At 53.2% G+C, this 15,911-nt stretch overlaps 1 protein-coding gene across 2 annotated transcripts in view; it reads left to right on the top strand.

Annotated features, from left to right (window-relative positions):
* Positions 1-15,911, top strand: part of EPHB2 (EPH receptor B2) — a 121,027-nt gene that overhangs the window by 83,326 nt on the left and 21,790 nt on the right. For both annotated transcript variants that reach the window (XM_065876401.1, XM_065876391.1), the window contains exon 5: positions 12,265-12,389. In XM_065876401.1, the coding sequence (XP_065732473.1) occupies positions 12,265-12,389 (125 nt within the window). The remainder of the gene's footprint in view (positions 1-12,264; positions 12,390-15,911) is intronic.

Here is a 15,911-nt window from a genome sequence, read left to right on the forward strand (position 1 = left end):
CACTAGTCTCTGGGTCAGCTAGGGTTTAGCTAATCGGCACCAGGTCCTCTGAAGCGGGCAGAGCTCCAAAATGTGGACTGGATTCAGTCTGTTCCATATGTCTACTCATTCCCCTTGGACTAGCAGCCCCCCCGGGCTTATTTCTCTTGTGGTGAATGGTGTGAACACAAGTGGCCGAGCCAAGCCAGGCCACATAAACCCATGCCACTGCCTGTGGCACAGTCATCCACAGTGAACGCACCCTGCAGGGCTCTTTGGCAGAGAGTGTGGGTGCGTGATCCTGTTACAACAGAGGCAGAGCTGAGATCACCCATCCAACCTATCACACTTGAGAAGAATCAGTTCCTCCCTCTGGGCCTCAATTTCCCCACCAAATTGTGCATCAGAACTATATGAGAGCTTTTTCAGAACACAGGTCCCCCGCCCCCACCCCAGACCTGCTGAATCAGAGCCCCAGGATAAGGCCTGGGAATCAGCATTTTAAACAAGTGGCTCAAGTGTTTCTTAGCATCAGACTAATTTGGGAAAGTCAGGTCTAAGTGAGTCCAAGCCCCTGTAAGCCCTCAAAGCCCTGAGGCTTTCTGGGTCATAACCACCCTTTCCCCCTCCTCTTTGTTCCAAGCCCCTTAACAAGCCCCCCTCTCTCATAGATGCCCAGAGCCCAGCTGGGGGCTGTGCAGCCACACACACCCTCACCGCACTATCCCCTTTTGCCAGAGGAGGAAACAGAGGCCCAGAGAAGTGGAGTCATTTAGGCGAAGTCCTGCTACTAAGCGGGCTCAACTAGGATTTAAACCCAGGACCATGAAACTCCAAGTCTACACTGTAGAACAGACAGTTCCTGCCGTTGAGATTTATGCCCTGGTTGGGAAGATAAGACATGTACAGAGTTTACATATTAGATGGCATAAATGAGGACCCAAGGAGGGGTCTGGGAGTTGAGGGAGATCACAGGCGGGAGAAATCATTTCCTCCTGGGGAATGGGAGAAAGGCATGCCATGGAAGACTTCCTGAAGAGGAGGCATTTGAGCTTAGCTCTGAAGAATAGAGAAGCTTCTAATAAGCAGAGATGAATCGTGCGGAGAAGAAGGTATCCTAGGAGAGGGAAGTACAAAAGGCAGACTGGAGGGAGAGTTCTCTTTTCTCTTCCTCCAAGGCACCAAGCTTCTCTGCCACAGGGTTTTTGCAAATGCTGTTCCCACTGCTTGGAATGCTTTACCCCTTTCCCCCTTCCTTTTTTTTTTTTTTTTTTTTTTTTTTTTTAGCGGTACGCAGGCCTCTCACTGCTGTGGCCTCTCCCGTTGCGGAGCACAGGCTCCGGACGCGCAGGCTCAGCGGCCATGGCTCGCGGGCCCAGCCGCTCCGCGGCATGTGGGATGATCCTCCCGGAACGGGGCACGAACCCGCGTCCCCTGCATCGGCAGGCGGACTCTCAACCACTGCTCCACCAGGGAAGCCCTCCCCCTTCCTTTTGACCTAGGTCATCTTCATTGACCTTCCTGACCTGGTCACATGCCCCCAGCACCATGGCCCTTAAGTTTCCGTGGCTGAGATTTTAGCTTCACGTCTTTGATCATTTCATTCCTGTCTCCCCATCGTCACCACGCATTGGTTCACAGTGAGTCTCCTTTCCCTCACTGTGGTTCTCCTGGAGCCTAGACAGGGGCACACCACAATGTACGCTTGGTGAGCAGTTGCCGAGGGGTCCAGAGAAGCATGGAGTGAGGTGGGGTGTGGAGAAGTACGATGAGGCTGGAAAACAAGACTGAGGACTTCATTTCCAGACAAATGTATTCAGTGCTCGGTTTTAATCGGACCCTAAAATTCAATATATAAATATCTAGCTCATGGCCTTATAAGGAAAAAGTATTTCTTTTGGGCAAGTGACTGGGCCTTGTTCGCTATCCCTTGGCATTCACCAGGGCCAGAGCTGTCGTCTGACTTCATAAAGCCGTCACGCTGCCTTCGAACTATACTCCGCCACTCCAGAACGCGTTTCCGTCCGTGTTCACGAGTCCTCTCAGGGCCCCCCAGAGACAGGAGGCCAGGCTGGGCTGCGTATCCCCACTTGGAGGATAAGGAAACAGGATTGGGAGAGGTCAAGCACATGCCCGGGCTCACTCAGCTGGGAACGGGCAGACGCAGGGTTCAGTCTGGCTGTGCAGAGTCCACGGTCCCCGACACAAACAAACAAGACAACATAGAGATGGACGGGAGGGGGAGGGCGAGCCTCGGCAGCATCAGAGGATCAGAGGAGAGCCTCTCTGAGGAGGTGGTATGTGAGCTGAGATCCGAATGACAAGGCGGAGGCAGCCATGCAGACCTAGGTGCAGGCAGCATTTCAGCAACGTGGGGCTTGTGCTAGGGGCTGGCCCCAGTACTCCGGGCCTCCCTCCAGGACTGCAGCGGACACACTCTCACCCCAAGCAAGCCCTGAAGAGCTGCACCTCTGCCTGGTCCCAGGGGTGGAGGGAAGGGTCTGGGCTTTGGAATCAGGCAAAGAAACCTGGCTTTGAATCAAGCCTAGCTGCTCACCGGCACTTAGCCCCAGACAAGTCACTTAGCCTGCGTCCGATCGCATCCTCCTTATGGGCATTACCACCCGCTCTTTGCGGGATGCTGTGAGGCTTTGAGCTCGTGTTCTCACGGTACCTCACAGGCTGCCTGGGATGGCAGGCACTCAGAAAGCGGAGATCGTTCTGTATTCACTCAAATCATACAATAGCACACATTTGGCAAGTGGTTTACTATTTTTGCCAGATACCAAGTCCTGAATGATGAATCTCCCCAACCTCAGTGGGTTCTGTTATTCTCCTGTCTTACAGGTAAGGAAAGCAAGGTGTTAAGAGTTAAATGACTTGCCCACCAGGTAAGTCACTGGCAGAGCCTGAATAATTACATCACTGCATACTCAGGGCCCAGTGTTGGCTGGATCCAAGCCTTCTGCACAGGTAGGGCAAGCTGTGTACCTAGACCTGCCACACCACAGCCTGGCTGAGCAAATGCAGCCTTTGGGACCGCCCATACTGACTGACCAGTTAGGAAGATCCCCCGTCATCCTGTCCTAGGGGGTCGTGTGGGAAAAAAAGTCATCAGTGCTGAACTTGACAAACTCCCCCCTCATTCAGCACGCCCCTTTCCAAGCTATGTGATCAGGCTGTCTAGGGAACCTTACGTCTCTGAGCCTTAGAGGCCTCACCTTCAAAATGGGCATGTTTCCATCATCCCAGCTTTGCAAGATGGTTGCCAAGTTAGTAATAATGTGGACGAACCACCGGGCACAATAGATGGCTGCTAGACTTAAAAATGAAATCAGAAGGTATGTTAGTTTCCTATTGCTACGACAACAAAATGCCACAAACTTAGCAACTTACAATGACACGCAGTTCTCATCTTACAGTTCCGTGGGTCGCAAGTCTAGTCTGGATCTCATCAGGCTAAAATCAAGTGTCAGCAGGGCTGTGTTCCCTGCTGGTGGCTCTGAGGGATGACCTGTTTCCTCGCTCACTGGGGTGTTTGCAGAATTCAACTCCATGTGTTTTTAGGATTGAGGTCTCCGATTCCTTGCCAGCTGTCAGCTGGGAGGTCCCCTAGCTCCCAGGGGCGTCTCTCCGGTCCTTGCACGAGGCCCCCCTGCATCTCAGAAGCAACAACAGGGCGTCGAGTCCCCCTCACGCTCCCGCTCTCTCGTCTGACTCTCATCTGGGAAAGATTCTCCTCTTTTAAGATCTCAAGTGATTAGAGTGGGTCTACCTGGATAATCCGGGATAATCTCCCATCTCAAGGGCCATAACCTTAATCACATCTGCAAAGTCTCTTTTGCCATGTAAGATAACGTATTCACAGATTCCAGGATTAGGTCGTGACATCTTTGGGGGCCGTTATTCTGCCTATCACATGCACACGTAAGTCAGAGTACATCAGCATTCATCCAGTGCAAACACCTCCTTTTATAGAGAGCAAAACTGAGGCCCAGAGAGGTGCCTAAGTGGCTGCCCAAGATCCTACAGCAGGCCCTTGGCGGAGCTGGTCTCTAACACCCTCTCCAGGTGTCAGAGTCTCTGTCCGTGACACCACTCCACATGGCTTTCTCATGGAAAAATTTTCGAGTTTCCAAAGCCCTTTCTGCCAGCCATGTTCTCCTCTGATCCTTTTGCCCTCCTGTGGAGCGGGCACACAGTGGCTGGTCTCTAGAACTGGCATGATCATGTACTCACCTACTTCTCTCCGTGGGGGTGGAGAGGATCAGAGAGAGATAGGACAAGAGGGCCCCCAGTGAGGCCCATGCCTGGGGAAAGGAAGAGAGAGGGGGAGGGCGCGTCCCTCCCTGGGCTGAGGGCTCTAAATGCGTCGTCCTCTTTCATCCTCCCAAGCGTTCTGCAGGGAAGGCACTGCCCGCCTAGACTATCATCTAAGATTGGTTCAGCTTGCCTGTAACAGGAAGAAAAATAACAGATAGCCGCTGCCACAGTAATGCTGTTTAGCAATCAACCGCAAAAGCAATGGCGTAAAAGCAAGAAGCACTTATCTAGCTCGTGAGTCTCCTGGTTGGATGGGTCTTGGCGGGGAGCATTCACGTGTTTGCGCTCCAGCTACTCTGGGTTGCTCAGCAGCTCTTCTCTTTGGATTTTGTCAGGGATCTATTGCGTGTTTGGGGTTGAGTGCGGTGGGCTGGTCAGGAATGGCCCTGGTGGGGACAACTGGGGCAACAGCTCCGCTCCATGTATCTCATCCTCCAGCAGGTCGGCCTGGGCGTGTTCTCGTGGCCATGGCGGGGCACCTAGACGGCTGGCAGATACACGCGAGGGCTTTTTCAAGCTTCTGCTTATATCGTATTTGCTTATATTCTATTGGCCGGAGCACGTCACACGGCCAAGCCCAGAGCCAGGGTCAGAGGCTGATTACACAAATTACAGGGCAAAGGATATAGAGACAGAGAGGCAAGTAATACAACCAGTCTACCATAGCCCCTTAGACCAAATGGAGATTTCTTTTTCTTACGTGTAAAGGATGTCAGAAGACAGGAATTAGGGCAACTCCATGGACTCAGTAGGGATCCATGCCCTGAGGGGGAACGAGGCACACAGAGCGAAGGCTACTTCCCCAGGTCTCAGCTGGTGAAGAGATTGGAAGCTCCCCCAGGGCTCGCTGGGGGCAGCAGGGCCCCTGACCACCTGCTCCCACCTCCGAGCAGGCCCTGCCTGGCCAGCCTCCCCTAACCTCTGGACCACAAGCCTCTTTTTTGCTTGCTCCCTGGGGCTCCATCTCCTGGCAGGGGTCACGGGACGCCACTGATCCCATCCCCCTGCCAGTGTGCCCCGGCTGGTAATTGAAAATACCAGAATTCCCTAAAGACCAACTTACAGGGAAACCTGACACCTCAGGGTGGGCGGTGGGCAGCAGGAGGGATGGGAGAACATCCAGCTGTTCCCTTTTCTCCGCCGTTAATCCCCCTGGATTCCAGGAGAAAGGCCAGCCCTGCTTGGCCCTCACTGGCCCGCCTTGATCATCTTCCCAGCAAATGCCTCCTCCTTGCCACACCCAGGGTTACGGGGTTTATGGGATCAGAGCCTGGGTTAGCTGCCTGTAACCCAAGCCTGCCAGCTAAGCCCGCTGAGCCCAGACCCCCATGGCTGTGGGGGACCTGCCTCCACCAACAGCTGAGTGCCCAGAGCCAGGGCAGCCGGGTGGGTGGTGGGTGAGGGGAGTCAGCCAGAGCCGGACCGAGTTAGCTTTGCAGCAGCCCTCTGAGGCCCACTGGTTTCAAGACCTCTGTGGTCAGCCTGCATCGGCCGCAGACAATGGAGGAGAGAGGAGATGCTGGACTTTGGTGGGCCTGGGTTCAAATCCCAGCTTGGTAACTTTGGGCAAGTTACCTCATACTTCAGTGCCTCCGTTTCCTCACCTATAAAATGAGTATAACAGTAATACCAGCCTCTCAGGGTTGCTGTGAATGTTAAATGAGTTAATTGACGTAAAGCATTTGGAAAAGTGCCTGGTGTAGAGCGAACAAGGAATTGTTAGGTGTTAGCTGTGGGGCCTTCTCTTTTTTATTTTTTAAGGCATCATGGGACATCCAGAGGTTGTCCAGATGACAAGCTTGCGTTTTAGTTAAGGAACAGGTTGCCACCCCTACCGCAGTCCTTCTGTGGCTCCCCAGTGCCTTTGCGACAAAGCAACTCCTCGGCCTGGAGGTCTGGCCCCCACCTGCCTTGGCAGCCCCATCCCTGTGCCTCTCCTGAAACTACTTGTACCACTGCGTCAAGACTCTGAGTCCGTGGGCCCCGGAGGAATACTCTAGCCTGGGCAGATGAGAGGGGCAGTCTCGGGCAGAAGCTGGGCTGGGAGAAGCAGCATGGTGGGTGGAAAATATACTAGACCAGGACTCAGCTGATCTAGGCTCTAGTCCCAGGCCCACCTCTACCTGCTACGTGACCTTGGACAAGTTACTTCCCTTCTCTGGCCCTGAATCCACTACTCCTCAAAATAGGGGCCACAGGCCAGCAGCATCAGTATCACCTGGGAGATTGTTAGAACTACAAATTCTCAGACCCCATCCCAGACCAGCTGAGCCAGAATCTCTGGGGGCGGGAGGAGGGGCCCAGTAATACGAGTTTTAACAAGGTCTCCCGGTTATCTCCGTACTTCCGCTCAAGTCGGAAAAGTCCAGTAATCTATAGGGACACATGCTACCACTTTCACCTCCATTATTGGGAGGTGAAATTGCAGGCAGAGATGTGGAAGGAGCAGCTTCACCCCTGCTTGGGACTGGATCACCTTGGCCGAGTTCCAAAACGGAGGCTTGGGTCCAGGAGCTCCACACCAAGTCCAAGTCTCATGGTTTCTCCACTGCCTAGTATGGTGCCCAGCCTGGAGCAGGCACTCATTGGGCTGAAACAAATATGCCTTCTCCATTAGACTGTGCCCCCTGGAAGGCAGAGACCCTGCAAGGTTCCTCTCTTGAGCCCCAGCACCCAGCATCGTGCCAACATCACAGTGACTCTGAATTGAAATTTTTTTCCAGCTTTCTTGAGATATTATTGACATAGATCATATGCAGGTTTAAGGAGTACACTGTGATGTTTTGATACACATGTATATTGCAAAATGATTGCCTTAGTAAGGTTAGTTAACACCTCCATCCCTTCACATAATTACCTGCGTGTGTGTGTGTGTGTGTGTGTGTTGATAATATTTAAGATCTACTGTCTTAACTTTCCAGTATATAATACAGCATTGTTAATTATAGTCACCCTGCTGTAAATAGGTCCCCAGAACTTATTCACCTTATAGCTGGGAGTTTTTACCCTTTGACCAACATCTTATTTCCTCCAACCCCCAGCCCTGGGTAGCATTCTACTCTATTGAAATATTCTTAATAATATCTCCCTCCTGATGGTGCTGGGCATCACACTTAAACCTTTGCCTGCATTCCTCCTTTCATCCTCACAGCGTCCTTGCCAGGTAAGGGTCCCCATTGGACAGGTATAGAAACTGAGGCTCAGAGAGGTTAAGAGAACTTGGTCAAGGTCACAGTATTGGGGAGTGGAGGCGTAGGGAGTTGCATGCAGGTCTCTCTGATTCCACCTCTGGGCTCCCAGCCACTAACCTAGACTGCCCTTCTGGGGCTGGTTTGGAATTTCCTTAGCTGAGCATTCTACAGTTCTCAGCAGGAAGCACTGGGTAAATGCACGTAGTAGCGGCTTAATGAGAATACTCCTCACCTATCCCTACGGGCTCAGTGCGTGTCTGATGCTCCACAGACATGCAGTGGCAGCACGCGCCCCCCACGACATACATACCCCTCCCACCTTGGTGAGAGATCCCAGCATTCCAAGGAGCCCTGAAGATGACCTCATCCAGCCCCTCACACCAGAATTATCCTCAGACCCCTGGAGGCAGGGTCAGGGCATATCCCTCCTCGAATCCCTAGTGGCTGAGTTTAAAGCATCCTCACTGATTTTCCAGTGCATGTGAATGCGTGCACATGGGCGCACGCGCACGCACACACACACACACGTACACACGCACCCTGTGTGGTCACACTGCCCTGTGTTTTGTCTGAGAGGGGCTGAGAAGCTTTGGGGAGGCCTGGGGACGGGGTGCTTCCTGGGCCAGCAGGAAGGGGAAGCCCCCAGCCAGGATCCCCCAGATTAGCCCAGATCTGGGAAACTCCAAAAGGGACTAATTTTGTTGTTTTCAACGGGGAGCTGACTACGACAGGCTGGAGAGAGGGACAGACAGCCCGGGCCTCACAGAGGAGCCAGGGCCGCCAGAAGTCCAGGAGAACAAGCTCTACACAATGGTGGCGCCAGAGGGAGGGGTGGGGCTGGGACTGGAGACAGGGTCAAAGAGGGAGGGGACAGAGAGTAGGACCAGCTCTGAGGGACAACAGAGAAAAGAGCTGGGGCAGGATAGTTCAGCTTCAGGCATAGCTCAGCTCCTCACTAGCTGTGTGACCTTGGGGAAGTCACCACACCTCTCTGAGCCTCAGTTTCCTCTTCTGCAAATTGCAGCTATTTACCCCCATCCCACACTGTTGTTGAGAGGGTCAAACAAAATGATGCAGGTCAGCTGCTCAGTGCACAGTGGCCAGTGCCTAGTGATACCCGTGAACACTCACAGCACTGACCACGTGCCAGGCACCACACTGAGCACCTGAAATGCTTTCATTCATCTGTCCTCACAACAGCCCCCAAGGCACGTTACCATTAGGCTCACTTTACAGATGAGGAAACCAAGACACCGAGAGCTCTGACCACTCCTCCACAGGGATCTAGCAATTTCCTCATTAATTTCCGGTGAGCGTTTACTTGGAACTGGGCTGACCGCATGGTAACCAGGGCTGCGCTGGTAAAGAGCCTGAGCCACCAGGTTCAAGGGCTAGCCCTCCACTGCCTTGCCGCATGAGCCTTGAGCAGGTCTCTGAACAGCTCCAAGCCTCAGTGTCTCCATCTATAAACTGGGGATGTTAATAGCCCTCAGCTCATAGGGCAGTTGTGAGAATTCTGTGTTACACCTGTGTTAATAGGTGTTGAGTACCTGGAACAGGGCTTGGCACAGAATAAGAGCTCAGTAAGTGTTAGGTCAGTGGCTTTTTCCTTGTTATTATTATACACACACACAACCCTGAAAGCTCTTCAAGTGACTTCATGAAGCATGAGAATATGTTGCTTTGTCCAGCCACTTACTATCTGTGTAGCTTCAGGCAAGTCCCTTTACTGTGATTCTCAGTTTCCCCATCTGCAAAATGGGCTGAAGGAGGTCTGCTTCACAGGTTGTTGCGAGGATTAAATGGGTGCATGTGTATTGAGGACATAGCCCAGTGTTAGTAGGTGCTCAATAGGCAGTGGTTGGTGGGACCCCTCCTTTGGATTGGGCCTTCTTGGTACTGTGGCAGGGAACAAGGAAGACAGAATCTCCTTGTTTGACTAAGGAGGAAACTGCTGGGAGCCGGGTCCCTGATCTTCCCAGGAGGCCCACTGCCCCTGGCAGGGCAAGGAGCCAAACTGAGGGACAGGCAGCCCTCCCTTGGTGGGGCAGTGGGGGGGCGTGGCAGAAAGAACAGAGGCTCTTCAGGGACACCCAGGCCAGGGTCCAAGTCCTTCTTCTGGGTGCTGCCATCCCATCTGGGGTGTCTTGGGCCAATTTTCCACAGCTCCTTGGGGTGCTGGAGGGAAGCCTAGACCCTTTCGGCCCACGCTGGCCCCTGGGCTGATCCAACTCCAGGACAAGGGCTAACCAGGAGGGACAGGCAGGGAACATTTGAGCTGCAAGACAACAGGGATCTTCCAGCTGTGCCCATGGTGCAGAGGAGGAACCAGGTCCAGAGACGGGGGTCACTTGCCCAAGGTTGCCCGGGCAATTAGTAGCAGGACAGAGAGCAGGGCCTGGGTCTTCTGACCAATAGACAACTCCCTCCACGCTGGGGACAAAGGAACAGAGACAGAGCAGGAAACAGATGAGGATCTCTAAGCACTAATCCTCCAGGATCCCCTACCGGTCCCTGATCCACGCTCATGTCAGTGTGGTCAGAGCCCCTAGAAAGCAGGATTTGGGTGGGAGGAGAAGGGTCAGCCTCAGCCTCCTTCAGGAATCACCGTGATGGTCAAGACAGGGCATCCGCTTGTCACGGACCTGCCCAGGAGCCAGGAGAGACTGCAGGAGGTGCCCTTCTCACCCTGGTGAGTCCTCAGCCCCTCCTGGGACCATGAAAACCTCAGGCCCAGAGAGGCAAGGGGGCTCTGCTCCAGTCACACAATAGGGAAGGACCGGGTCAGGACTCATGGACAAACCCTTCTCTGGACAGTGGCAGACCTGGGTTCCAATGCCAGCTCCCCCACTGACAGGCTGTGTCATCTCAGGAAGCCCTGTGCTGCTCTGAGCTTCGGGGTCTGCACCTGTCGGTGGGGCTAATACTGCCCCCTCACTGACAGTCAGCTCAGGACACACACGTGTGAAGGGCCCAGGGCCATGGCCAGTACGTTGTAGGTACTTTGTGCAGGTCTGTTTCATTTGAGAAGAAGGCAAAAAGCACAGGCATGGGTGCTCTGTGAAAGAAGGAATCAAGGAAGGGGCAGCAAGCTTGAACTCACTGTGACCTTGGGCAGCTCACAACCCCCTCTGGACCTCAGTTTCCACACCTGTAAAATGAGGGGATGGGACTAAATTATTTCTAAGGGTCCTTCTAGCACTAAACACAGCCTCCCCTGACATTTTTTTTTTTTTTTTTTTTTTAATTTTTGGCTGTGTTGGGTCTTCGCTGCTGCGCGCGGGCTTTCTCTAGTTGTGGTGAGCGGGGGCTACTCTTCGACGCGGTGTGCAGGCTTCTCATCGCAGTGGCTTCTCTTGTCGCACAGCACGAGCTCTAGGCACACGGGCTTCAGTAGTTGTGGCGCGCGGGCTGCAGTAGTTGTGGCATGCGGGCTCAGTAGCTGTGGCTCACAGGCTCTAGAGCGCAGGCTCGGTAGTTGTGGCACATGGTCTTAGTTGCTCCTCGGCACGTGGGATCTTCCCAGACCAGGGCTCGAACCCGTGTCCCTTACATTGGCAGGTGGATTCTTAACCACTGCACCACCAGGGAAGTCCCTCCTCTGACATCTTGTCTCCTACATCTAACCACCCTCCACGAGGGCACTAGCAACGCTGCTGGGAGGGATGGGTGAAATTCCGTAACATGCAATTAACCATTTTAACGTGTACAGTTCCATGGCATTTAGTACATTCACAGTGTTGGGCAATTACCACCTCTATCCAGTGCCAAGTCATTTTCATCACCCCAAGGAAAACCCCGTGCCCAGCATTCCCCATGCTCCCTCCTCCAGACCCTGGCAACCACCAATCTGCTTACTGTCTCTATCACCTTACCTATTCTGAATATTTCGTATAAATGGGACCAGACAATATGGGACACAGTTTGCATCTGCCTTTCACTTAGCATGTATTTGAGCTTTATCCTCATTGTAGTGTACTTCATTAGTACTTCATTCTCTTTTATGCCTCAATAATATCCTGTTATATATGTATACCACAATTTGTTTATCCACTCATCTGTTGATAGACATTTGGGTCGTTCCCACCTTTTAGCTGTTGTGAATAGGACTGCTATAAATATTCATACACAAATATTTGCTTGAGTACCTGTTTTCAGTTCTTTGGGGTATATGATTAGGGGTGGAATGGCTGGATCATATGGTAATTCTATGTTTAACTTTTTAAGGAACCACCAAACTGTCTTCCATGGTAGCTATGGATTTATTTTTATATATTTATTTTTCGCAGTCCTTTTTATTCACTGCAGTATCCCTGCACATAGGAGGCACTCAGTGCACATTTGTTGAAGAAATGAATGAATCTCCCACCATCTCTGCTTCCCTGTCCCAGAGCCCCGTCACCATGTCTAGGGTCTGTATGTCCCCTGCTTCAGTAGACTGTAACCTCCAAGAGAGGATGAATTAACATTTCGTCCAACCCACTTGGGGCCGGACCAGAGAAGGGGCCCAGTGCATCTGTCTTGACTTGATGCGGCTGAGCTTCCCCAGGGATGGCTGGAGCTGTCGGTGTCTGTAATCTGAAGGTGCCCCATGAGAGCAGCACCTGTGGCCCTGCACCCTGTCGGCTCCCCAGGCTGGCTGTGTGGCCTAAGCCAGACGCCTTCCCCCCTGTGGTCCCACAGCTCTCTGTCTGGGCACCTTTGAGGCTGGGCCAGAAACTGCACCCTCTCATGCCCACCCCTGACCCCTGACCTCTGACCTCTCTTCCAGCTCCATCGGCCGTGTCCATCATGCACCAGGTGAGCCGCACCGTGGACAGCATTACCCTGTCGTGGTCCCAGCCCGACCAGCCCAATGGCGTCATCCTGGATTACGAGCTGCAGTACTATGAGAAGGTACCTGTGCTCCTGGGCGCTCTCCCCACTCCCGCCTCCCGCAGGGCCCCCTTCCAGGCTGGGTTCTGGGGTTCTGCCATCCCGCAAGACTAGGCAGTCTGGTGAAGCAGAAAGAGCACTGGCCTCAGCTCCACTCCTGCCCAGCTGTGAGACCTCAGGCAGTTGCCTTGACCTCTCTGAGTCCTGCTTTTCTGGTCTAGGGGGTCAGGCCACAATCTCAGTGAAATGTAGCGGTCACAGCCCTTTCCCCACCAAGACCCCTTTCATCTTGACTTTGGTGGGCCTGATGTTCTGAAAAAACTGGTTTTCCCAAAAGCTGCATTTCTTAAGTAATAATTAGTCATTTACCCATTCTGAAGCAGAGATTTGAAACTGCTCAAGAGAGCTTCTGACGGGGTGAGAGGGTGGAGCTTCCTCCCCGTGTTGCTCTGATTCCAGCTAAAACACTTGGTTTTGTTTGCCTGAGTGCCCTTTGTGTGTATGGGGAGAGAGTGATTTCTCTTTGAGCTTTTAAATCAGACCTTTATTACTCCCTCAGGGACCTAGGGTTGGAAGCCACTGGTGTAGAAGAAGGAGCATTGGACGAGGAATGAGAAGCTGTAGGTTCAAATCCCAGCTCCATCCATAACCAGCTGTGTGACCTTGGGCGGGCATCTTTCTCTCTCTGAGCCTCAGTTTCCCCCTGTGTCAAATACAAATGAGACCACCTCTCTCGCGTGGCGGCTGTGAAGGTTAGGGAGAAAAGGCAGGTGTAGTGCCCAGCATTGCCTGGCCCTCAGCAGAGACAAGTGTGCTTTCCCTTCCTCCCTCTTCTGCACTGCCTGCTTCTCGGTGGGCAAGAGCTACATGATGTAAGGCCAGGTGAGCTCAGCACATCTGAATGTGGGGTCTGCACAGTACAGAGACAGCAGGGGACAGAGCAGCTGGACATCAGAGGCCCAGAAAACTCTCTCTTTGGGATGATGACGTTTTTAACTGCTCCCTGAGGCACCAAATAGCCATAGAGACGGTCCCTGGGAAAGGGATCACTGGGCTCCCATTCAGACTAGGTTGTAAATGACTACAGGAAGTACATTAGTTGAGGGTAAGCCCACTGGGAAACAGAAAAGGATGGAAAAGCTCTCCCTAACAACTAAGAGGAAGAGAGGGGGAGTCATTTCCAGCCAGCCCTGCTGGGGCCCGCGTTCTGAGGCCCAGCCCAGCCCTCCCACTCTATTAACCCCTGGATCGGCCAAACTCTGGTGAGTCTCAGAGGTTCGGCAAACACCTATCCAGCCTCACCCAGCTGGTTTGTGATTGCTTCCTTGCTCATCCCCTCGTCCAAGCAGTGCACTCCGAGAGACCAGGAACCACATCTGTCCAGTACACCACCTGCTCCCAGCGCCCTGGGCCCGGCACCAAGGAGAACCTTGATAATCATTGGCTGAATAAATAAGTGAGTGGATCCCTTCCCGTGGCCTTGGTAGAGAGTGGAGACCTTGCCTTATCTCCGCTGTGTCCCTCGCCTGGCACACAGTAGGTGCTTGAGGTGTTGTTGGACAGCCTGAGCTGGGATGAGGTGAGGGAAGCAACTCCACCCTCGCTGGGCCCTGGAGAGCCTTAAAGTAGCTGGGCACCCAGGGTAGCTGGACCAGCTGCTCCCAGGCCCAGGAAGCCCCAGGCTTTGCAGAACATTTCCACCCCCTCTGGCAGGGACAGTTGAGCAGCTCAGGATTTAAAAAAAAAAAAAAAAAAAAAAAACTAATTAAGAAGCTTTATGATTAAATGAAACTGAAAGCATTTGTCCCCAAAGATTGGAACGGAAATGAGAAATCCCGGCGCGGGTCCTGCCTACGACCCATTTCCTACCGAGAAGGGAGGGGCTGGGGAGGCTGTCGGAGGTGGGAACCAGGAGGCAGCATTGTCCTACTTCCCGCCGCTACCTGGGCATCCCCAGGCCCCTGCCAGGGGTGGCAGGACCAGCAGGCCCTGCAGCAGCCAGAGCTATCACCTGCTCACATTTCCTGAGGGCCTACTATGGGCTGAGCACATCACCTCTGTTACCTCATTCGTCCTCGCAGCAGTGCTATTCGTCTCACTGGACAGGAGGGGAAACTGAGGCACGGGGAAGTTGTGTAACTTGTCCAAGAGCACCCAGCTGCTAAGTGGAAGACTTCACCTGGCCCTCCTGCCTCCCAGTTTTCTCCCAGGGATAGTCTGGGATGACTGTTAAGAGGTGGACAGGAACAGGCCCTGGTGGAGAATTGTAGGCACAAATGGCAAGAGAGGGGCAGACATGAGGTACAGCTCTGATGAGACGTGGCCTTACTTCTGTCAACCCCTCCTCCCAGGGCCTGGGTGCGGAAAGAGACAGCTTGGCTCTGCAAGTGGGCAGATGGACTCTGGTTTGTTCAACATTCACTGTCACCAGCTTTGGGCTGGGCTGCTGGATGCCAGGAATACTCAGAGTAACCAGACATGCCTGAAGGCCTCAGGGATTTCACAGTCCAAGGGAAAAGACAGGTTCAGACACAAATAGCCCTTAGACAAGATGTGCTACAGGCCACAGACGGGCCAGCAAAGGTTTCATGGGGCCACCATAATCCTGGCGTGGATGAGAGGAAATCTTCATTTAGGTTACATTTGAGCCGAGCCTTGAAAGATGCTAGGAGTTAACCAGACAGACAAGTGATGAGAGCAGGGTCATTCCAGATGGCAAGAACAGCATGTGCAAAGGCCCTGGGGCAGGAGTGTGCTAGCTGCATTCAGGGAACAAAGAAGGCGCGAGTGGCAGGACCGATCAGAACAAGGGAGGGATTGGTAGGGGAGGAGTTTGGGGAGGGAGGCGGGGTGGGGTTGTGGTGGGACTTCCAGGCCGTTAGAGTCTGGATTCAATTTAATGGAGTATGATAGGAAGCCATCAGGAGATTCTGGAAGGATGTGATCTGACTCCTAATACTTTTAAGATTCCTACTACTTGCCATGTGGAGAATAGACTGCAAGGGGGTCCCAGGGACACCGTAGACCCAGCACAGGGATTTTATGGGACACCAAGAGAGAAATGATGGTGGCATGGAGTTGGAGGGCTGGCAGCAGAGATGGTGAGAAGCTGACAAATTCAGACAATACTTTGGAACTCAGGGGACCAGGGAGATGTGAAAGATGACTCCCAGTGGATGGCGGTGCCTTTTCCCCGGGGGCACATGTGGGTTTGTGATTTGCAGAGGTAGGTGCCGTGCTTGCCAGGGGTAGGGAGATGGTAGCCAAGGACAGACAAGAGAGGGTGCAGAGGAAACACAGAAGTGGAAGGATAGGATCCAGGACAAAGGCAGGATTTAAGGAGAGAAAGAAAAAGTTGTTGATGAAAGTGTGGGAGAAGACACCAGCAGAGGGTGAGCAGGAGAGCCAGACGTGGCTTCCATCCCTGAGCTCTGACATCCCAGCCACCACCTCTACTTTTCTGAGTCAGCCCCACCCTTGGGGAGGCAGAGCCGGGCTGCTCGTGGTGAGATTTGTTTCCGGTAAGTCCACAGCCAGCTCTTA

The sequence above is a fragment of the Phocoena phocoena genome, chromosome 1, assembly GCF_963924675.1.
Source record: "Phocoena phocoena chromosome 1, mPhoPho1.1, whole genome shotgun sequence".
Classification (NCBI taxonomy): Eukaryota; Metazoa; Chordata; class Mammalia; order Artiodactyla; family Phocoenidae; genus Phocoena; species Phocoena phocoena.